The sequence below is a fragment of the Entelurus aequoreus genome, linkage group LG09 (assembly GCF_033978785.1).
Source record: "Entelurus aequoreus isolate RoL-2023_Sb linkage group LG09, RoL_Eaeq_v1.1, whole genome shotgun sequence".
Taxonomy (NCBI): Eukaryota; Metazoa; Chordata; class Actinopteri; order Syngnathiformes; family Syngnathidae; genus Entelurus; species Entelurus aequoreus.
This window is the reverse complement of record NC_084739.1, coordinates 15,592,418-15,616,786: the sequence shown is the minus strand read 5'-3', so window position 1 is coordinate 15,616,786 and position 24,369 is coordinate 15,592,418. Positions and strand designations below refer to the sequence as shown.

The window sequence follows — 24,369 nt, the reverse complement described above, 5'->3', positions numbered from 1 at the left end:
ACATCAATCGCTAGCTGAAAACTAAAGTGTTAATTGCTAGCTGACAACTAGAGCGGTAATAGCTAGCTGACAACAAGAGCACCAATTGCTAACTGACAACTAGAGTGCTAATTGCTAGCTATCTTAAACGCTAACATGAATATAATAATATATTTATGTTTAACTACATGACAGTGGAGTGGAACTAGCGCGTTAATTGCTAGTTAACAAATAGGGCGTTAATTGCTAACTGATAACTGGGGCGTTAATCGCTAGCTGACAACTAGTGTGTTGGTCGCTAGCTGACAACTAATGTGCTAATTACTGGCTGACATTCAGCGTGTTAATACCTAACTGACCACAAGCGCGTCAATTGCTTGCTGACGACTTAAGTGTTAACTGCTAGCTGACAACTAGAACACTAATCCCTAGCTGAGGACTATCGTGCTAGTCGCTAGCTGGCAACTAACGTACTAATCGCTAGCCGACAACAAGCGTGTCAATCGCTAGCTGAAAACAGTAATAGCTGGCTGACAACAAGAGCACCAATTGCTAGCTGACAACTAGGGTGCTAATTGCTACATGACAACTAGAATGCTAATTGCTAGCTATCTTAAACGCTAACATGAATATAATAATATATTTATGTTTAACTACATGACAATGTAGTTGAACTAGCGTGTTAATTTCTAGTTGACAACTTGAACTCGACAACTCGCTAGCTGATAACTAGAGCATTAATTGCTAGATGACAACTAGAGTGCTAGTGGCTAGCTGACAACTAACGTACTTATCGCTAGCTGACAAGAAGCGAGTCAATCACTAGCTGAAAACTAAAGTGTTAATTGCTCGCTGACAACTAGAGCGGTAATAGCTAGCTGACAACAAGAGCACCAATTGCTAGCTGACAACTAGGGTGCTAATTGCTACATGACAACTAGAGTGCTAATTGCTAGCTATCTTAAACGCTAACATGAATATAATAATATATTTATGTTTAACTACATGACAACGTAGTTGAACTAGCATGTTAATTTCTAGTTGACATCTTGAACTTGACAACTCACTAGCTGATAACTAGAGCATTCATTGCTAGATGACAACTAGCGTGCTAGTGGCTAGCTGACAACTAACGCACATGTCGCTAGCGGGCAACCTACGCGCTAATCGACAGAGAGTGCGCTAGTCGCTAGCTGACAACAAGCGTGTCAATCACTAGCTGACAACTACGGTGTTGATTACCAGCTGACAATTAGCACGCTAATCGCTAGCGGGCAACCAACGCGCTATTTGACAGAGAGTGCGCTAGTCGCTACCTGACAACAAGCGTGTCAATCACTAGCTGACAACTAGGGTGTTAATTACCAGCTGACAATTAGCGCGCTAATCGCTAGCTGACAACTAGTGCGCTAATCGCTTGCTGACAAGTACAGTGCCTATCACTAACTATATTAAATGCTAACATTTATACAATACAATGATTTATTCATATTATGTCATCATGATTCATGTTCAACTAAATGTGTTGGCTCAATGTCTGTTTAAAGATATTTACATATGTGAAAAAAATGCGAGGGGAAATATGAAAATATTAAAAAAAATTAAAGTCTACCAAAATTTCACAGCCCCCCAGCAGTAACATTGAGTAACATTAAATTTGACTTTGTAAGTCACTATTTTGACTTAGTAAGCCATTATTTTGTCTTAGTAATCCATTATTTTGTCATTATTTTGACTTAGTAAGTTACTAAGTCATAATAATGACGTACTTAGTATCTCAGGTAACTAGGACTGTTTTGTTTTTACTTTACGGAAAAAAGTATATCGCCATTCAGCAAATGGAGTGGAAAACACAACCAAAAGTTGTAGGCTTCTTCACGTGACGAAGCCGGCCTACTTCACCGCAGTCTGTAGTCTATTGCCCCCCCAGGGCTGTGGTGGCAGCGACGAGGTGGAGACGTGATGGCGACAGGCCGAGTTACACCGATCCTTACACCCACCCACCCCCTTATTTTGGTTTTCTGGGTGTTGTTGATAAATGGCTTTCGCTTTGCATGGTAGAGTTTTAACTTGCACTTACAGATGTAGCGACCAACTGTAGTTACTGACAGTGGTTTTCTGAAGTGTTCCTGAGCCCAAGTGGTGATATCCTTTACTCACTGATGTCGGTTTTTGATGCAGTACTGCCTAAGGGATCGAAGGTCACGGGCATTCAATGTTGGTTTTCGGCCTTGCCGCTTACGTGCAGCGATTTCTCCAGATTCTCAGAACCTTTTCATGATATTACGGACCGTAGATGGTGAAATCCCTACCCCTGGAGAGTCACCACCTTAACTAACAAATTTTCTGGGGGAAACACTGATAATCATTACATTACCTCTGCATCTTTCTGGGAAAACTTGCCGATCTCCCTCCGGTTCTCGGCGCGATCTGAGCCCAGGGTGAGTGATCTCGGCGGACCCCCCCTCACCCCCTCCTCCAACATGGGAGTGAAAGCATGGGGGTCCCTCAGGTGCACCTTCAGCCCATGTTTCTAAAAAAACAAACACACAGGCGACTGTTTCAAAGACAAAACATATTAGGACGTGAGCGTGCAGCCTCGTTTACCTTCAGCTCCAAGTCGGCGTAAATGTGCGGCCGCAACAAACTGAGCAGGTAGGAGCACCTGGAGAAGAGGAAACCTGCACGCACAAGAGCGGGATTACGTCAACATTCATAGGTTGTTGCTAATCATGCTATACACGGCCTTGCAGCAAGTGCAAAGGTGAATAAATGTCATTACCAGAGCACTCGCCGCCTTTTTGTGGCCCTAAACAAGATTTAGTTTGTGGCCCCATTTCAGTATTTAATATTACTTATTTATTGTTGTTATTATACTCTTAAAGGGCCCCCAACCCACCCTAAGCCTGACATCACCACCCCACACACACACTCAGTCGGTCCACATGCACCAACAAACTAATTATTGACTTAAATAGCTTTTTAAAACACATGTAAAAACCTTATTTTGCTTTTCTGGGTGTTGTTGATAAATGGCTTTCGCTTTGCATGGTAGAGTTTTAACTTGCACTTACAGATGTAGCGACCAACTGTAGTTACTGACAGTGGTTTTCTGAAGTGTTCCTGAGCCCAAGTGGTGATATCCTTTACTCACTGATGTGGGTTTTTGATGCAGTACCGCCTAAGGGATCGAAGGTCACGGGCATTCAATGTTGGTTTTCGGCCTTGCCGCTTACGTGCAGCGATTTCTCCAGATTCTCAGAACCTTTTGATGATGTTACGGACCGTAGATGGTGAAATCCCTAAATTCCTCGCAATAGCTCGCTGAGAAATGTTGTTCTTAAACTGTTCGACAATTTGCTCACGCATTTGTTCACAAAGTGGGGTTCCCTCCGGGTACTCCGGCTTCCTCCCACCTCCAAAGACATGCACCTGGGGATAGCTTGATTGGCAACACTAGAATGGTCCCTAGTGTGTTAAAGGCCTACTGAAATGAATTTTTTTTATTTAAACGGGGATAGCAGATCTATTCTATGTGTCATACTTGATCATTTCGCGATATTGCCATATTTTTGCTGAAAGGATTTAGTGTGGAACAACGACGATAAAGATTGCAACTTTTGGTATCTGATAAAAAAAAGGCTTGCCCCTACCGGAAGTAGCGTGACGTAGTCAGTTGAACATATACGCAAAGTTCCCTATTGTTTACAATGATGGCCGCATGAAGTGAGAGAGATTCGGAACGAGAAAGCGACAATTTCCCCATTAATTTGAGCGAGGATGAAAGATTTGTGGATGAGTAAAGTGCAAGTGAAGGACTAGTGGGGAGTTGAAGCTATTCAGATAGGGAAGATGCTGTGAGAGCCGGGGATGACCTGATATTCAGCTGGGAATGACTACAACAGTAAATAAACACAAGACATATATATATACTCTATTAGCCACAACACAACCAGGCTTATATTTAATATGCCACAAATTAATCCTGCATAAAAACACCTACGTGTTTGTTATGCTAGCTCCTAGCTCCTCTGCTAGCTCATAGCTCCATAGAACACGCCAATACAATTCAAACACCTGATCAACACACACAATCACTCAGCCCAAAAGACCGTTCACCTAACCCAGGGGTCGGCAACCCGCGGCTCCGGAGCCGCATGCGGCTCTTTGACCACTCTGATGCGGCTCAGCTACATACATGCCCCCCCCGATTTTCCCAGGAGATTTATGGGTCTCAGTGTCTCTCATTGATTGCTCCCAGGGAAAAATAATCCTATTTACACTCTAATTACCTTACAAAGGGGCGTGCCCCAGTTGCACTGCAGTAATTGTCCTCTATAGCATACAGCGTGCCAGTCCAGCCACATGTTGCATGTTGTTATTACTTCTACACACAGGAGACAGCAAAGCATACTTAGCTATCAGCCACACATCTTACACTGACGGTAGCCGTATCAAACAACTTTAACATTGTTACGTTACAAATATGCGCCACACTGTGAACCCACACCAAAAAAGAATGAAAAACACATTTCTGGAGAACATCTGCACTGTAACACAACATAAACACAACACAACCATTACCCAGAACCCCATGCAGCCCTAACTCTTCCGGTCTGGATTATACACCCCCGCTACCACAACCCCCCCACACATCAACCCCCCCCCCCCCCCCCCGCCTCTCCTTGCGTTGGTTGAGCGGAAGAGTTAGTGCTACATGGGATTCTGGGTATTGGTACCGTCAGTGTAAGATGTGTGGCTGCTGAACTAGTACGGAAGAGTTAGTGCTGCATGGGATTCTGGGTATTGGAACCGTCAGTGTAAGATGTGTGGTTGATGAGGTAGTACGCCTTGCTGTCGCTTACGTGAACAAGCTGAAACTGCATTCTACGTGTGGTCAACAGGTACACTGTTAGGCTAGCCTGTAGAGGGCGCCAAATGCAGTGTCCTCACGCTTTGATATTCGGGAGTCTCCCGGGAAAAGTGAGAGGATTGGCAAGTATGACGCCATCAAGCATCATTCGTTCAAAACTCGCGGGCTGCACTAACATCAAACGTCAACATTAAAGTGCGTGGCGGTGCGCGTGTCGGAGACCCCTGGTTAATATAGCACAAAGCATTTAAGCTCTGTATGCAGTGTTTTTCTTTTTAAATTGTAAATTTTTTTTGTGGCTCCGATCACTTTCTTTAATTTGTGAAACTTGCCAAAATGGCTCTTGGAGTGGTAAAGGTTGCCGACCCCTGACCTAACCCAAGGTTCATAAAGCTTATATATTTTTAAAAAGTTACGTACATGACGCGCACATACGGTCAAGCTATCAAATGTTTAGCAGCCAAGGCTGCATACTCACGGTACCTGGTATTCAGCTGGGAATGACTACAACAGTAAATAAACACAAGACATATATATACTCTATTAGCCACAACACAACCAGGCTTATATTTAATATGACACAAATTAATCCTGCATAAAAACACCTACGTCTTTGTTATGCTAACTCCTAGCTCCTATGCTAGCTCCTAGCTCCATAGAACACGCCAATACAATTCAAACACCTGATCAACACACACAATCACTCAGCCCAAAAGACCGTTCACCTAACCCAAGGTTCATAAAGCTTATATATTTTAAAAAAGTTACGTACATACGCAAAAAAAAAGTTGCGCACATACGGTCAAGCTATCAAATGTTTAGAAGCCAAAGCTGCATACTCACAGTAGCACGTCTGCGTCTTTGTCATCCAAATCAAAGTAATCCTGGTAAGAGTCTGTGTTGTCCCAGTTCTCTACAGGCGTCTGTGTATCGAAGTCAAAAGTCCTCCTGGTTAGAGTCTCTGTTATCCGAGTTCTTCCATCTTGACTGCATCTTTCGGGAATGTAAACAAAGACGCGCCGGCTGTGTACTGTTGTTGCTGACTTCGTTCGAAAAATACGTCCGTTTCGCACCGACAACTTTCTTCTTTGCTTGCTCAGCTTCCTTCTCCATAATGCAATGAACATGATTGCAACAGATTCACGAACACAGATGTCCAGAATACTGTGGAATTATGAAATGAAAACAGAGCTTTTTCGTATTGGCTTCAATGTGGAAGGTATACCCGTGTTCGCCGGTCTACGTCACGCGCATACGTCATCCTCAGAGGCGTTTCGAACCGGAAGTTTAGCGGCAAATTTAAAATGTCACTTTATAAGTTAACCCGGCCGTATTGGCATGTGTTATAATGTTAAGATTTCATCATTGATATATAAACTATCAGACTGCGTGGTCGGTAGTAGTGGGTTTCAGTAGGCCTTTAATGTGAGTGTTAATGTTGTCTGTCTATCTGTGTTGGCCCTGCGATGAGGTGGCGACTTGTCCAGGGTGTACCCCGCCTTCCGCCTGAATGCAGCTGATAGGCTCCAGCACCACCCCCCCGCGCGACCCCGTAAGGGACAAGCGGTAGAAAATGGATGGATGGATGATTGATTAATACATTTAGATTAGAAAGTTGACGTGCACTTTGAGTGCCGCTCAGAGACAAAATCGATTGGGGAAAATGGCGCAGATTGGCCAAAATGCGCAGGGCATTCGATAAAGTTGCGGCGAATCCCTGGAATGCGGAGTCATTTTCCGTGAATTACAAAAATCCACACTGCCGTACCAGCTGTACACGGACTACTCTAAAGTACAAACCCTGTTTCCATAGGAGTTGGGAAATTGTGTTAGATGTAAATATAAACGGAATACAATGATTTGCAAATCCTTTTCAACCCATATTCAGTTGAATATGCTACAAAGACAACATATTTAGATGTTCAAACTGATAAACATTTTTTTTATTGCAAATAATAATTAACTTTAGAATTTGATGCCAGCAACACGTGACAAAGAAGTTGGGAAAGGTGGCAATAAATACTGATAAAGTTGAGGAATGCTCATCAAACACTTATTTGGAACATCCCACAGGTGAACAGGCTAATTGGGAACAGGGGGGTGCCATGATTGGGTATAAAAACAGATTCCCAAAAAATGCTCTGTCTTTCACAAGAAAGGATGGGGCGAGGTGCACCCCTTTGTCCACAACTGCGTGAGCAAATAGTCAAACAGTTTAAGAACAACGTTTCTCAAAGTGCAATTGCAAGAAATTTAGAGATTTCAACATCTACGGTCCATAATATCATCAAAAGGTTCAGAGAATCTGGAGAAATCACTCCACTTAAGCGGCATGGCCGGAAACCAACATTGAATGACCGGGACCTTCAATCCCTCAGACGGCACTGTATCAAAAACCGACATCAATCTCTAAAGGATATCACCACATTAGCTCAGGAACACTTCAGAAAACCACTGTCAGTAACTACAGTTGGTCGCTACATCTGTAAGTGCAAGTTAAAGCTCTAATATGCAAAGCCAAAGCCATTTATCAACAACACCCAGAAATGCCGCCGGCTTCTCTGGGCCCGAGATCATCTAAGATGGACTGATACAAAGTGGAAAAGTGTTCTGTGGTCTGACCAGTCCACATTTCAAATTGTTTTTGGAAATATTCGACATTGTGTCATCCGGACCAAAGGAGAAGCGAACCATCCAGACTGTTATCGACGCAAAGTTGAAAAGCCAGCATCTGTGATGGTATGGGGGTGTATTAGTGCCCAAGGCATGGGTAACTTACACATCTGTGAAGGCACCATTAATGCTGAAAGGTACATCCAGGTTTTGGAACAACATATGCTGCCATCTAAACGCCGTCTTTTTCATGGACGCCCCTGCTTATTTCAGCAAGACAATGCCAAGCCACATTCAGCACATGTTACAACAGCGTGGCTTCGTAAAAAAAGAGTGTGGGTACTTTCCTGGCCCGCCTGCAGTCCAGACCTGTCTCCCATTGAAAATGTGTGGCGCATTATGAAGCGTAAAATACGACAGCGGAGACCCCGGACTGTTGAACGACTGAAGCTCTACATAAACAAGAATGGGAAAGAATTCCACTTTCAAAGCTTCAACAATTAGTTTCCTCAGTTCCCAATCGTTTATTGAGTGTTGTTAAAAGAAAAGGTGATGTAACACAGTGGTGAACATGCCCTTTCCCAACTACTTTGGCACGTGTTGCAGCCATGAAATTCTATGTTAATTATTATTTGCAAAAAAAAAATAAAGTTTATGAGTTTGAACATCAAATATCTTGTCTTTGTAGTGCGTTCAATTGAATATGGGTTGAAAAGGATTTGCAAATCATTGTATTCCGTTTATATTTACATCTAACACAATTTCCCAACTCATATGGAAACGGGGTGTGTACAACCACGTTTAGTTTCAATAGTGTTGTCCCCAGGATGGCAGCCTCTTACCAGGGAAGATCTCCTCAGTCACTGCAGCACCTCCAAGCACATGTCTGCGCTCCAACACTGCTGTCTTTAAGCCTTCTTTCTGGAGATAGGCAGCCTTTATACACACACACACACACACACACACACACACACACACACACACACACACACACACACACACACACACACACACACACACACACACACACACACACACACACACACACACACACACACACACACTATACAATTATACAATACACAACAATACATGTCTGTGGAATAGTTGGAACTTACTGCCACTAGTCCATTGTGCCCTGCAGTGACCGGAAACAAATATATTAGTTTTCTTTCAACAATAAGAGCCTTTTTTTGTTTGAACAGAAGTCGCACCATTTTTTTCCTCAATCGAGCTCAAATCTTGCAAATAATTTACATAAAGTCCCACATTAACAATAGAGAACGTACACGCTCGTTTTTCCCTTGAGAAATTAAACTTTTTTTCAAAACATTTTTACAGTTTTTTTTAACCGTGTGCAGAGCTTACCTCCCCCGATGATCAGTGCATCGTACCGGGATGGTGACGCGGTGTGTTTGCCTCTGCTTTCCAGCAAGTTCCGCACGACGTGCGCGACCCTCCGTGCACGGTCAGACCACATTGCAGCAGCCATTGCATATTGAAGCCCATCCCCTTCTGGTGGTCCAAAGTCCACTGCAAGTAACTCAGAGTTACTGGTGCGTGAGTGAGGAATAATATATTTCGTATTAATCACTCATTGTAGCTCCTGCTGTGAAGCATAAACATGTGGCCGGAATAATTTTATTAGTACTGCAACATCCCATTTATTTTTTAAAGACGTTTTTGCATTTGTTGTCATTACCCCTTGTGACCACTTGATGGCAGACTTGTACCGGTCAGTGCTCCTATAACGGGCCACGTCACCAGTGGTAGGGGAACACTTGTGAAAGATATTGGATAGCAACCATAAAGCTGTGAAAACTATGATGCTGTGCTCCAAATTTGAAATATTTACGGAACTTGTGTGAGCACATGGCTTTACACTTTGCTACATATATATATTTTGCATTCTACTTTAGTTGCTTTATTGAGTTTACAATCACCCCCCAGTGCTGTTTTGTACTGTTTCTGTACTTGTTTTGATTATTCTTTGCTTGTATGTAAATGTTGCATATTATAAATAAAGGTTTATTAAAAAGAATAATAATAAACATTTTAAAAAATATATACCGTATAGCTCAGGGGTGTCAAAAATCCATTTCCACGTGAGCCGGACTGGTAAAATCATGGCATAATAATTTAAGAATAAAGACAACTTCAGATTGTTTTCTTTGTTTTGGTCCGAGAGCCAGCTCCAGCTCGTGGTGCCCAAGACCAGACTTAAAACCAGGGGAGACAGGGCTTTCTCTGTGGTCGGCCCTAAGCTCTGGAACACTCTGCCCCTCCATGTTCGAACTGCTCCCACAGTGGAGGGTTTTAAGTCTCGTCTTAAGACCCACTTTTATTCTCTGGCTTTTAACACTATGTGAGTTGTGTGGTCCTCTGTGTTTTTAAATTTGTATTTCTATCTATTGGGTTTTACCCTTTAAAATTGTTTTTATTCATATTTAAGTTTATATTGGTTTTATATTTATTTATTTTGTTTTTATTCAGTCATTGGTGGAGCTAAGGATAGCATTTGAATCTTGTTTTTAATATTTTTGTGCAGCACTTTGGAAACAATTTTGTTGTTTAAATGTGCTATATAAATAAAGTGGGTTGGATGGTTTTACTTTGGCCAAAAATGGAACGAGCACATTCTGAAAATGTGCATATTAGAAATAATACTCTTGTCAAAACACTGTAAGCTAGTTGAAAATTCTGAGGAAAAAATTGGTGCAGTTTCAAAAACACAATAAAGAACACAATGAATTTAGACTTTGTTTCATATACAAACCCCAAAAGCAGTGAAGTTGGCACATTGTGTAAATCGTAAATAAAAACAGAATACAATGATCTGCAAATCCTTTTCAACTTCTTTTCAATTGAATAGACTGCAAAGAGAAGATACTTAACGTTCGAACTGGAAAACGTTTTTATTTTTTGCAAATATTAGCTCATTTGGAATTTGATGCGGCAGCACGGTGGTACAGGGGTTAGTGCATGTGCCTCACAATACGAAGGTCCCGAGTAGTCCTGAGTTCAATCCCGGGCTCGGGATCTTTCTGTGTGGAGTTTGCATGTTCTCCCCGTGACTGCGTGGGTTCCCTCCGGGTACTCCGGCTTCCTCCCACCTCCAAAGACATGCACCTGGGGATAGGTTGATTGGCAACACTAAATTGGCCCTAGTGTGTGAATGTGAGTGTGAATGTTGTCTGTCTATCTGTGTTGGCCCTGTGATGAGGTGGCGACTTGTCCAGGGTGTACCCCGCCTTCCGCCCGAATGCAGCTGAGATAGGCTCCAGCACCCCCCGCAACCCCAAAAGGGACGAGCGGTAGAAAATGGATGGATGGATGGATGGAATTTGATGCCTGCAAAATGTTTCAAAAAAGCTGGCACATGTGGCAAAAAAGACTGAGAAAGTTGAGGAATGCTCATCAAACACTTATTTGGAACATCCCACAGGTGAACAGGCTAATTGGGAACAGGCGGGTGCCATGATTGGGTATAAAAGCAGCTTCCATGAAATGCTCAGTCATTCCAAAACAAGGATGGGGCGAGTCACCACTTTGTGAACAAATGCGTGAGCAAATTGTCCAACAGTTTAAGAACACCATTTCTCAACGAGCTATTGGAAGGAATTTAGGGATTTCACCATCTGCGGTCCGTAATATCATCAAAAGGTTCAGAGAATCTGGAGAAATCACTGCACGTAAGCTATGATATTACAGACTTTCGATCCCTCAGGCGGTACTGCATCAAAAAGCGACATCAGTGTGTAAAGGATATCACCACATGGGCTCAGGAACACTTCAGAAAACCACTGTCAGTAACTACAGTTGGTCGCTACATCAGTAAGTGAAAGTTAAAACTCTACTATGCAAAGCCAGAGCCATTTATCAACAACACCCAGAAACGCCGCCGGCTTCGCTGGGCCCGAGCTCATTTAAGATGGACTGATGCAAAGTGGAAAAGTGTTCTGTGGTCTGACGAGTCCACATTTCAAATTGTTTTTGGAAACTATGGACTTTGTGTCCTCCGGAACAAAGAGGAAAAGAACCATCCAGATTGTTATAGGCGCAAAGTTCAAAAGCCAGCATCCGTGATGGTATGGGGGTGTATTAGTGCCCAAGACATGGGTAACTTACACATCTGTGAATGCACCATTAATGCTGAAAGGTACATTCAGGTTTTAGAGCAACATATGTTGCCATCCAAGCAACGTTGTCATGGACGCCCCTGCTTATTTCAGCAAGGCAATGCCGAGCCACGTGTTACAACAGTGTGGCTTCATAGTAAAAGAGTGCGGGTACTAGACTGGCCTGCCTGTAGTCCAGACCTGTCTCCCATTGAAAATGTGTGGCGCAATATGAAGCCTAAAATACCACAACGGAGACCCCCGGACTGTTGAACAACTTAAGCTGTACATCAAGCAAGAATGGGAAAGAATTTCACCTGAAAAGCTTCAAAAATTGGTCTCCTCAGTTCCCAAACGTTTATTGAGTGTTGTTAAAAGGAAAGGCCATGTAACACAGTGGTAAAAATGCCCCTGTGCCAACTATTTTGCAATGTGTTGCTGCCATTAAATCCATCCATCCATTTTCTACCGCTTATTCCCTTCGGGGTTGCAGGGGGCGCTGGAGCCTATCTCAGCTACAATCGGGCGGAAGGCGGGGTACATCCTGGACAAGTCGCCACCTCATCGCAGGGCCAACACAGATAGACAGACAACATTCACACTCACATTCACACACTAGGGCCAATTTAGTGTTGCCAATCAACCTATCCCCGGGTGCATGTCTTTGCCACCGGGCTGCCTTTAAATTCTAAGTTAATGATTATTTGCCAAACATTTTTTACATTAAATATCTTGTTTTTGGAGTCTATTCAATTGAATATATGTTGAAAAGGATTTGCAAATCATTGTATTCTGTTTTTATTTTTATCAATTTCACAACGAGCCAACTTCACTGGGATTTTGGTTTTGTACAAGTCTGGTGCCACCCCCCCAGGGTAGAGTTTTAAATCAAACAAGACGCCGTCAGAGGGCACGCGAGCTAGTACGTGACGCCAGAGTATATTCCAGCCTTTAAGTCATCAACATTGTTGATGGTGTCCTTGTAATCATCGCTCTGATACATTGTTATTTACTCTCATCATTTATTGACCTTGTTCATTTGAGGTTGGCCTGCAGTAAGGGCCTACCTGAGAGTTTCAAGATGGGCTCTCCAGACAATACTGGCCTGCTTATAACGCCATTGCTCATCATCATCATCATCAGTCCGTAGGGCCATTATCCCCGGGAGGAAGGAATAGTTTTACCCGAGACAAAAACAAACAATAATCATGTTAGAGTTCCGTCTTTTCTTGGATGATGAGGAAATCTGGCTTGCTTTTTGCTTACACGACGTAAAATAAGTCTTCTGGTTATAAAGATCGCGCACTCTCTTGGAGTAAAATGAGTTGTTGAGGGGGATCTAGGATTTCCCCTTCTTCTCCCATGGTGGATTAGAGCAGCATTAGCCTCGGGCAAGAGGAATGATCCTGACAGGCCGCACGCTTCAGGAATGTCTGCGGACAACAGTCAATACGCTATAACAAGATCACCAGCAGGACGTTTTGTTCTTGTAAGCAGAAATTAACACTTTGTTCCCCTTTGTCGGCAGAAATTCAACACTCATGCCTGCAGAGGCTCTCTCAAGCATTAAGGGAGACAATTCGATTAAGTTATTATTCCGCACCATGCACCAAAACACAATCGTCACATTTCATGGAAAATAACTGCAGCCGTAGAACGATTCGGCCTGCATGCCAACAATGTACTGATGTACTGAAACATTTTCGAATTATATTCTCATAACACAACCCTGCAATAGTTTGTAAGGCGGCGGTTTTATTGGTGTAGGGCAGGGGTCCCGAAACTTTTTGACTCGGGGGCCGCATTGGGTTAAAAAAATTTGGCCGGGGTCCAGGCTGCATATATATATATATATATATATATATATATATATATATATATATATATATATATATATATATATATATATATATATATATATATATATATATATATATATATATATATATATATACATATACAGTATATATATATATATATATATATATATATATATATATATATATATACAAGGTTTCTCATAGTCATTCACATTGACGTCCCACTGGGGTGAGTTTTCCTTGCCCGTATGTGGGCTCTGTACCGAGGATGTCGTTGTGGCTTGTACAGCCCTTTGAGACACTTGTGATTTAGGGCTATATAAATAAACATTGATTGATTGATTTATTTATATATATATATATATATATATATATATATATATATATATATATATATATATATATATATATATATATATATATATATATATATATATATATATATATATATATATATATATATATATATATATATATATATATATATATATGTATATATATACATATATACATTGTCTTTATAATCCGTTTTGTCATTTAACATCAATTAACATTGATGTTCATCAACATTTAACATTGTCACGTCATCGATGGGAAAATTCATTTTTAGACAATATGATTTGCCTGAGCGGCTAGGAGACACCAAGAGTAACAAGCGGTAGAAAATGGATTAGAAAGGAAAGATTTAAAAAATTAAAATAAAAAAAACACCAAAAAAAACTTTTTTTTTAACTTGGGACTTCCTGTGGGCCGGATTTTGGATGCTGGGGGGCCGGACCCGGCCCGCGGACCGTAGTTTGGGGACCCCTGGTGTAGGGTTTGAATACTTTTTAAACAATTTACCTTGTAGATCAATAAAGTTTGTCTAAGTTTTGTCTAAGTTCCTATGGGAAAAAATAAATAAACAAATAAAACAGTACCGTATTTTTTGGAGTATAAGTCGCTCCGAAGTATAAGTCGCTCCGGAGTATAAGTCGCTCCGGAGTATAAGTGGCACCGGCCGAAAATGCATAATAAAGAAGGAAAAAAAACATATATAAGTCGCACTGGAGTATAAGTCGCATTTTTGGGGGAAATTTATTTGATAAAACCCAACACCAAGAATAGACATTTGAAAGGCAATTTAAAATAAATAAAGAATAGTGAACAACAGGCTGAATAAGTGTACGTTATATGAGGCATAAATAACCAACTGAGAACGTGCCTGGTATGTTAACGTAACATATTATGGTAAGAGTCATTCAAATAACTATAACATATAGAACATGCTATACGTTTACCAAACAATCTGTCACTCCTAATCGCTAAATCCCATGAAATCTTATACGTCTAGTCTCTTATGTGAATGAGCTAAATAATATTATTTGATATTTTACGGTAATGTGTTAATAATTTCACACATAAGTCGCTCCTGAGTATAAACTACGAAAAAAACTGTGACTTATAGTCGGAAAAATACGGTAGTCACCATTGTCCCTCGTTTATCACTGCGATAAACTAATTTCTACAAAGTAAATGGTAAATGGGTTATACTTGTATAGCGCTTTTCTACCTTCAAGGTACTCAAAGCGCTTTGACACTATTTCCACATTCACCCATTCACACACAAATTCACACAATGATGGTGGGAGCTGCCATGCAAGGCCCTAACCACGACCCATCGGGAGCAAGGGTGAAGTGTCTTGCTCAAGGGCACAACGGACGTGACTAGGTTGGTAGATGGGGATTGAACCAGGAACCCTCAGGTTGCTGGCACGGCCACTCTCCCAACCGCGCCACGCCGTTGTGAAGTAAAAACCAATAACTCTAAATCAAATGTTTCCATAGCCAAAGCATAAAGAAACTTAACTTTTTATACTAGTTTTTTAACATTATTCAAGCCCCTTAAGAAAATAAATAACACCCTTCCAGCACCTATCCCAGACCTGGGCAAATTAAGGCCCGGGTGCCACATGTGGCCCGTTGAGCTTTTCAATGTGGCCCGCCGGACATTCCCAAATAATTTTTTGAGATCTTTAAGATGGAAACTGTAGCTGCCATTATGATGTGCAGTGATGCTTTCTAATGACCGTAAGTCTTCAACTATACTAAGTCTTTCAAAGGTTGGAATCTGCACTTTTGGATGATGTACCAGTTACTATGGTAATCTTATGAGTTACTATGGTCATTTAATTAGTTACTATGGTAATCTACGTCACAGCAGCTCAGACGAGGAACCAAGCAGTGTGGGCGGGAAGCGTTTCTACAGACGCGGAAGGAGATTTTCACAACAAAGTTCTAGAGCTTAGTGATATATCAGATATATCAGATTGTAGGTGGGTTTATTTTGTACCCTTCGCGTTCATATTTCACTGTTTGTTGCATTTTTGTTGCGTTTCACTTGATTGTAAAATGTGTCGATCGAAAGGGGGTGTAACATTCATATTTTGTCAATATTCAGTGTTTTATCGTTCATAGAAAAATGTAAAATTCCATTACGTTTTTTAAGGCGGTCTGTCATAACGTTTTTAGCATTCAATCAGACATTATTGTGAGGTTTTGTATTAGTGTTCCTAAAAATAGATATACCGGCCACCAGACACATTTTTTTCTCTAAATGTGGCCCCCGAGTCAAAATAATTGCCCAGGCCTGACCTATACAGTCCTTTAATTCAATATAATAAGGCTGCCTGAGGCTGAGCCAATCAGTGGCCATGATACTGAACAACATGCTTTGATTGGTTTGCTCTCATCTAGAATCAGAATAAAAATCAATATTTTATTAATCATGGGGGGAATTATTAATACTAGAGGCATTGTTGCGGAGGAACGTCAGGAAACGACTCGCCGTTAAGAAGAATGATTTATTCCATAAATCACCACAAAAATATGCAGCGCAGTGCCCACGGCACGGAAAACAAGAATGGTTTAGCCAAACAAATGCTAGTCTAAAACACTAGGAGCAGGAACGGGAACATAACTTGTTGCATGAGCGCGAGCAAAAGCACCAGATCGAGTGATGCAACAGGCCGGACTAAATAGCTCTCCCGAACACTAATCAGAGGCAGGTGAAAACAATGAATAACAGTAGCAACCAAGGAGACACAAAACAGGGGTGCTGAAACAGAACTTGGACAACAAGTGAATCAAAATGTAAATAAACTACGATCCGGGCAACGGATCATGACAGGCACAACATTATGTAATATTTCACATAAGAAACTGTGGGACCGACCTGACATTTAAAGTGGTCCTTAAAAATTGGTTGAAGTCAAATGAGTCATGCTTCCATCGATGAATCTCTCCTGGAACTCTCTCTTTTAGAACTCGGATTAATTGTACCTGTGGTGTTATTGTTTGTCTATTGTGTCCATAGTGCAGGGGTGTCAAACGTAAGGCCCGCGAAGAGGTCCATTAGCAGCTTTTTTTTAATATATTTTTTTTTATACGAAATAAACTGCTGTTCTAAATGTGTCCACCGGATGTCACAATAGCAATTCTGTTAGGCAAGCAAACGCTTTATACCGGGGCCAAGCAAGCGGTACACAGTAAAGGGTGACCCACATGAAACTTACAACCCTTTTTATGTCTTCTGCTTCGAACACATTGTCATTTGGAACCCACGTTTCCCCAAAATGTCTCTTGTCAAACAAAAGAAAAGTGAACTTAAACCATTTTGAATAGTTTTTACCTTCGTTTCTTACGGTTTGTTGAGTTAGCACTGGATTGATACGTGGACATGACAAAGGGGGTATTTGATACCAAGAAGAGTTTACATGTTGTGTTTTTAGTTCAATCCCAGAAAGACTGTGACTTAAAGTTTAATCCTGGTTTTTGTAGATACACTGAGACCAAATCTAAGCTCATTGTGTTTTTGAAGCTGCACCAATTTCCTCTGTCATTTGGTTGCTTGAGTGTAGTTCACTTTTACGACACTGGAGGGGGCGTTGAACGCATCATTACGTCAGCAAGCTCTGAAAGTTAAAGTGAACTTCGATGTCAATTGTTTAATCGGCAGTGTGCGTCAATACAAAGTGAGTTACTTTATAGACACTTTAATATCACTTGTTGTGTGCTTAAAACTGTATTGTAACTCATTTTGTCAGTTTTATTGTAGTCTAATGGCTGTTTGGCATCAGGTTCACAGGCTAACTGCTAGCTGAATATCATACCCTGATTGGGGCCTGTTTGTAGCATTGGACATGTTTGTTAGCCCCAATTTACAATTTAGAATTATTGTTGTGATGCTATTTACATTCTATTAACCATTACATTACTTAGGGCTGGGATGTTCAAATTCTGTGCATTTATCAATCAATACATATATTTCTATATGTATATATATATATATATATATATATATATATATATATATATATATATATATATATATATATATATATATATATATATATATATATATATATATATATCAATCAATCAATCAATGTTTATTTATATAGCCCTTAATCACAAGTGTCTCAAAGGGCTGTACAAGCCACAACGACATCCTCGGTACAGAGCCCACATAAGGGCAAGGAAAACTCACCCCAGTGGGACGTCGGTGTGAATGACTATGAGAAACCTTGGAGAGGAGCGCATATGTGGGTAACCCCCCCCCCCTCCTAGGGGAGGCCGAAAGCAATGGATGTCAAGTGGGTCTGACATAATATTGTGAAAGTCCAGTCCATAGTGGATCTAACATATTAGTGAAAATCCAGTCCTTAGTGGATCCAACACAATAGTGAGAGTCCAGTCCATAGTGGGGCCAGCAGGAAAACATCCCAAGCGGAGACGGGTCAGCAGCGCAGAGATGTGCCCAACCGATGCACAGGCGAACGGTCCACCCCGGGTCCCGACTCTGGACAGCCAGCACTTCATCCATGGCCACAGGACCTGTCCCCCCCCTCCACAAGCGAGAGGGGGGCAGAAGAGAAAAGAAAATATGATTTGCCAGCGTGGCTTCATAGTAAAAGAGTGCGGGTACTAGACTGGCCTGCCTGTAGTCCAGACCTGTCTCCCATTGAAAATGTGTGGCGCATTATGAAGCCTAAAATACCACAACGGAGACCCCCGGACTGTTGGACAACTTAAGCTGTACATCAAGCAAGAATGGGAAAGAATTCCACCTGAGAAGCTTAAAAAATGTGTCTCCTCAGTTCCCAAACGTTTACTGGGTGTTGTTAAAAGGAAAGGCCATGTAACACAGTGGTGAACATGCCCTTTCCCAACTACTTTGGCACGTGTTGCAGCCATGAAATTCTAAGTTAATTATTATTTGCAAAAAAAAATAAAGTTTATGAGTTTGAACATCAAATATCTTGTCTTTGTAGTGCATTCAATTGAATATGGGTTGAAAAGGATTTGCAAATCATTGTATTCCGTTTATATTTACTTCTAACACAATTTCCCAACTCATATGGAAACAGGGTTTGTAATATGAGTAATGTAGTGAATAAGTTCAATAGTTTTTTTTTTGTAAATGTTGGTCCTAAGTTGGCTGTTGATATCCCAGACAATGGAGTTACAAAATCAACTATTGAACAGAATTCTTTGTCATTCTTCCTCTCAGCTATAAATGAGCAGGAAGTGACAAACACTGTGAGGAAGTGCAAAAGTAAGCGCTCCACAGACTGCCATGATATCAACATGATATCAGTTCAAAAAGTTATGCTGAATATTGTAAAGCCCTTAACTTATATATGTAACCTGTCATTCCAGACTGGCTGCTTTCCAAGTAAAATGAAAATCACTAAGGTAACTCCACTCATCAAAAGTGACAGCAAACACGCTTTCACCAATTACAGACCAATTTCTCTTTTGCCTCAATTCTCTAAAATTTTAGAGAAACTATTTAGTTCTCGACTTGAAACGTTTCTTGAGAAAACATCATATAATCAATGAGGGTCAGTATGGTTTTAGGTCTGAAGCTATTGAAGAAATTACAAATGCACTTGAGCATAAAAAATATGCAGTTGGTATATTTATTGATCTAAAAAAAAGCATTTGATACCATTAATCATTCAATCCTACGAGATAAGATGGAAATATATGGAATTAGGGGGCTGGCTGGAGACTGGATAAAAAGTTATTTAACAGCGAGGGTACAGTTTGTAAAAATGGGTCAATATTGATCAGATACTCTTGGCATTGCTTGTGGTGTCCCCCAAGGGTCCGTGCTGGGGCCAAAACTGTTTAATGTGTATATTAATGATATGTCTAATACATCCAAAGTTCTGAAATGTATACTATTTGCAGACGACACAAATATATTCTACAGTAATGATGACTATAATGAGCTCATAAATAAAGTAAACACAGAACTAAACGTAATAAAAAAACGGATGGACACAAATTATCCTTGAATATAAATAAAACTAAGATAGCGATGTTTGGAAATCACAACATAACGTCTGAACTAGGGTTGTACGGTATACCGGTATTAGTATTAATCATGTTCGGTACTATACCGCCTCTGAAAAGTACCGGTGCACCACCACTGACGAGTGCAGGCTCATAACTTGAGAGGCTTTGGATATTTCTCATTGCCGAGAGCTCAAACCACTCATAAACGTTTTTGTGTGTCTGTATGCGGAGTAAAACTCTGGAACAGACTGGACTTACAACACAAGCAATGCCAAACTATTAATCGATTTAAACTATTATATAAACATCGGGTCTGGTTCAAATATAGAGATGAGGGTCTTTAATTTGACTTCCTGTAGTACTCTGTCTCAAAGTGTTAACATGTGCTCAATGTTTTCTTGCCATTATTGCTATGTTGTTTATTACCATTGTTGGTATTTTGTCCCTTACCATTGTTCATTCTTCCTACGTTGTTGATACAAATTATTGTTACAGTGTAATAATTATTGTTACCTGTGGTAATGCCACTATGATACAATATTTGTATTATAATCCTTAAAACAAAGTAACAGTGAAGCTCAATGTATTAATCACTAAATTGAGAACAGGGGGTGGTATTAAATAAATTATCTTCTTCTCACTCCCTTTCAGGCAAAACTGGATCATCATGCTTACATACTGCATATTACCTTTTGCATTATATTAATTAATATTGTTATGTGTTGTCTACCTTGTACTTTGTTTTATGTCATTGCCTGAAATAAATGACAATTAAATTAATTTAATTGGTGTTTGGCCTTAAAACATTACAATTTTTAAAATGTAACATGCATTTTAAGAGGAAAACACTTTTAGATAAGAAATATTGGTAACACTTTAGTATGGGGAACATATTCTAAGTAACAAAGACTTAATTTAGAGTTATTTGGACACTAGGGGAACATATTCTAAGTACCCTAACCCTAACCCTAACACTAATCCTAACCCTAACCTTATTGAGGGAAGACTCTTAGTGAATGGCTTACTGGTTGTATAATAAGGCCATGCAGAATAAGGCATTAATAAGTACTTAATAATGACTAATTAAGAGCCAATATGTTACTAATTTGCATGTTAATAAGCAACTAATTAATGGTGAATATGTTCCCCATACTAAAGTGTTACCGAAATATTGTATGAAAAATAATGTACTACAAATAACTACAATAGTTTTATAAGGTAATGTAATAATAATGTTCTGCATTTACCTTAGAGTGTGGACTTCTACGGTATTTCCTTCAAGCTGCTGCTCAGTCAAACACACCATCAGCAGCTTCCACCGTTTAGATATTAATCTAAATTTTTTTGGCTGGCGTTATAGACTCTTTCTGTTTCAGTTTGGTGCAAACTAGCAGTGCTACTCTCCAAGTGTTCCACCAAGTTGGCAACACACGCTGTCATGTTTTTGATGATTTATTTCTACAATTCAAAGACTGTCACCCACTTCTTCTCGGCACTGTCCTTCACACTCACTTTCTTCCTTCTCGTGGTTGCAAAAAAAGTCATGTTCATTTCTAGCCTTGAGCTAATGTAGCGATTAAGACCAGATGTTTTGGTCAGATGTTATGGGGTTCACTGTGACATTTTCTACACCAACTAAGGTAAAAAAAAAAAAAAGGCTACACAATTAATCGACATTGAATTGACATTGAGGTTTTATTTAGCGATAGTTTTTAATTTGTTTTTTTTTCCCACCGTCACCGGCATTTGAGTGACAGACATGTTCGCCAATCAAAATTGTTGAGCCTCACAGGGAGAAAGACGTCTCACTCTGTGCATTGCTTTCAGCACCTGAGAGTGTTTATTTAACAGTAGTATTAATTGACTCGTGACTCGCCAGTGAGAAGTGCCACAAAGTAACACAAATTAGGAGGAAAAAAATATGATTACGAAGCCAAATGTCCCGTTGTGATGGGCAATATACGCCCATCAACACCGACGAACGAGCAAGAATGTCGTGATTGCAATGAACAAAAAGACAACGTCCGACCTTGTTTTTTTTCCAACAAGGCAATAAAAAGCACTTTTAAGATGTTCAATATTTATTTAAAGTACATTTTTTTGCTTACAGAAATTAGTATTTTATACTAAGGATAACAAAGTTATTTACCTTCAAATTACAGTACAATGGTAAATATCTCTACAGTCATGAGAAATACAAGTTTAAATCATTTTAAATGGTTACTTGCATTATTATATATAATGATTACATTACTTTATAAACACTGTATAGTTTGTATCAGTTATTTCTTCAGTTTAAGAGCACGATGTACACAAAAGCTGAAACTGTCTGCATAGAGCCAATTATTTTGGAATGTAAATTATTCCGTATTGTTCTAATGTGTGATACCTTGAGACAAGAATTTGTTGATTGACAGTTTAAAAGTAACATGTCTTCCTTCACTTGTTATTTTCTCAGTTTTATGCATTTTTATGTATAACATTTCAATATCACAAATTGAATCGCAATTTTGGAGAGAAAAATCGTAATTAGGTTTATTCTTCAGAATCGTGCCGTCTTAGCAGGAACTCAAATGTTTGCTTGTAACTTAAAGCAGTGGTTCTCAACCTTTTTTCAGAGATGTACCCCCTGTGAACATTTTTTTCATTCAAGTACCCCCTAATCAGAGCAAAGCATTTTTGGTTGAAAAAAAGAGATAAAGAAGTAAAATACAGCACTATGTCATCAGTTTTGGATTTATTAAATTGTATAACAGTGCAAAATATTGCTCATTTGTTGTGGTATTTCTTGAACTATTTGAAAAAAAAAGATATAAAAATAACTAAAAACTTGTTGAAAAATAAACAAGTGATTCAATTATAAATAAAGATTTCTACACATAGAAGTAATCATCAACTTAAAGTGCCCTCTTTGGGGATTGTAATAGAGATCCATCTGGATTCATGAACTTAATTCTAAACATTTCTTCACAAAAAAAGAAATCTTTAACATCAATATTTATGGAACATGTCCACAAAAAATCTAGCTGTCAACACTGGATAGTGCATTGTTGCATTTCTTTTCACAGTTCAATTTGACAGACATTTCAAAAAAAATCTCACGTACCCCTTGGCATACCTTCAAGTACCCCCAGGGGTACGCGTATCCCCATTTGAGAACCACTGACTTAAAGTATAACAATTAGTCAAGCGACAGTTCTTATCCCAAAACACTCTTGAGTTGAGGTACCAAATTGAGCAGATTGTATAATGCTGCCCGGAAGAGGTGATATAGCTTAACAACCCCCCACCCCCATGCTGTACTTCTTTAGGCCCCTTTTACACTAAGGTTATCCAGGGTAAATCCCACCAAACCTTATCCTTGTCCACACACAGACAATGGACGTTTAAGAACCAACCCCCTCCCGTTCGCCGGCACAACGCGACCTCGTAGGCAAGCGCGGAAAATGCGTACATCATAGTCACCTCCAGTGTTGTTTTGTGTGCAAGTTCTTAAATGTAACTTATCTGAACAATATCCAGTGTTGTGGTATTTCAATTAACTGGAATCCAGTGTGCTGTGGGGCCTTATTGTAGTGAATCACACCTGAGACATCATAAATGAATCAAATCTTTAATGGACATTTGAAAGTAAACAATGTGATAAAGGACATTTTACATCAATCACTCTAGGGATCTAGATATCTGGTCAGGACACTCCTCACTCTTTTGCCTTCACCTTCATTGTCCATTCGTTTTTGGTGACTTTATATACCCTGGACCTAGACGTCGAGTCTGCGACATACATGGCAGACAATATCTGATACAGTCTGCTTTGCCAGTCCAAAAGAATTTGCCGTTTTCCATAGTCTTCCCACGACGGCCAGGTAATACAAAGCACACGCTCCCTTCTTTATCACATCCAGGGAGCCCGCATTCTCGTTGTCTCTCTTCGACAAATGGACAAAGTTTTTCGGTAAGTAAAATCACAACTGACCTGGACATTCGAAAGTTCTTTTGCCTTGTGAGAAGTGTTGTATCCCAAATAGCTGCAATCGCTTTCTCTTAAAGTATTCATGTGTGATTTCCACAAGCGTCTGTACAGACGGAAGGACAAACACGGGCGTGTTTGGATGACTCGTCTTGGTTAGCTCCGAGTTATGAAACCGCTTTATTATGAAGTTGGCTGTGGCGCGTTCTTTCTGACGTCACTTCCTGTGTGGGCCGCGGTCTGTCTGGTGTCACTTCCTCTCCGAACTCACTTTGTAAACGATCAATAAGTCCACACAAAGCTAAGAGCCGGAGATTCAAGAAATACACGGCGCACTTACCCGTGTAAAAAATTGTCCGAGGAGGGGGACCTTAAACGATAGTTTAGTGTGGCTGAAACGGGGCTTAGGCTTAATAATTATTTGTTTAGTGTAGACATAGCCTTAGACGGCAAACTACCGCAATCAAATGAACAGCGCCCCTGCTGGTTGCAATTGAGTAATGCATTTTATCTCCAACTATCATTTTGCAAAGTAAGAGATTTGATAACTGTCTTGATATAAAGAGCTACAGCCTTTCCCAGGTGTGTTTGGGCGAACTGTGCAGTCCACAAAAACAGCAACAACTACCAACTTCGTCACGTCCGTTGTGT

The 24,369-nt window shown here is 40.2% G+C and overlaps 1 protein-coding gene across 1 annotated transcript in view; it reads right to left on the bottom strand.

Annotated features, from left to right (window-relative positions):
• Positions 1-24,369, bottom strand: part of pyroxd2 (pyridine nucleotide-disulphide oxidoreductase domain 2) — a 39,892-nt gene that overhangs the window by 13,841 nt on the left and 1,682 nt on the right. The window contains exons 2-6 of the mRNA XM_062058174.1: positions 8,834-8,998; positions 8,584-8,603; positions 8,308-8,401; positions 2,587-2,660; positions 2,357-2,512 (exon numbers count right to left, since the gene is read on the bottom strand). Of these exons, the coding sequence (XP_061914158.1) occupies positions 2,357-2,512; positions 2,587-2,660; positions 8,308-8,401; positions 8,584-8,603; positions 8,834-8,957 (468 nt within the window). The 5' untranslated portion in view covers positions 8,958-8,998. The remainder of the gene's footprint in view (positions 1-2,356; positions 2,513-2,586; positions 2,661-8,307; positions 8,402-8,583; positions 8,604-8,833; positions 8,999-24,369) is intronic.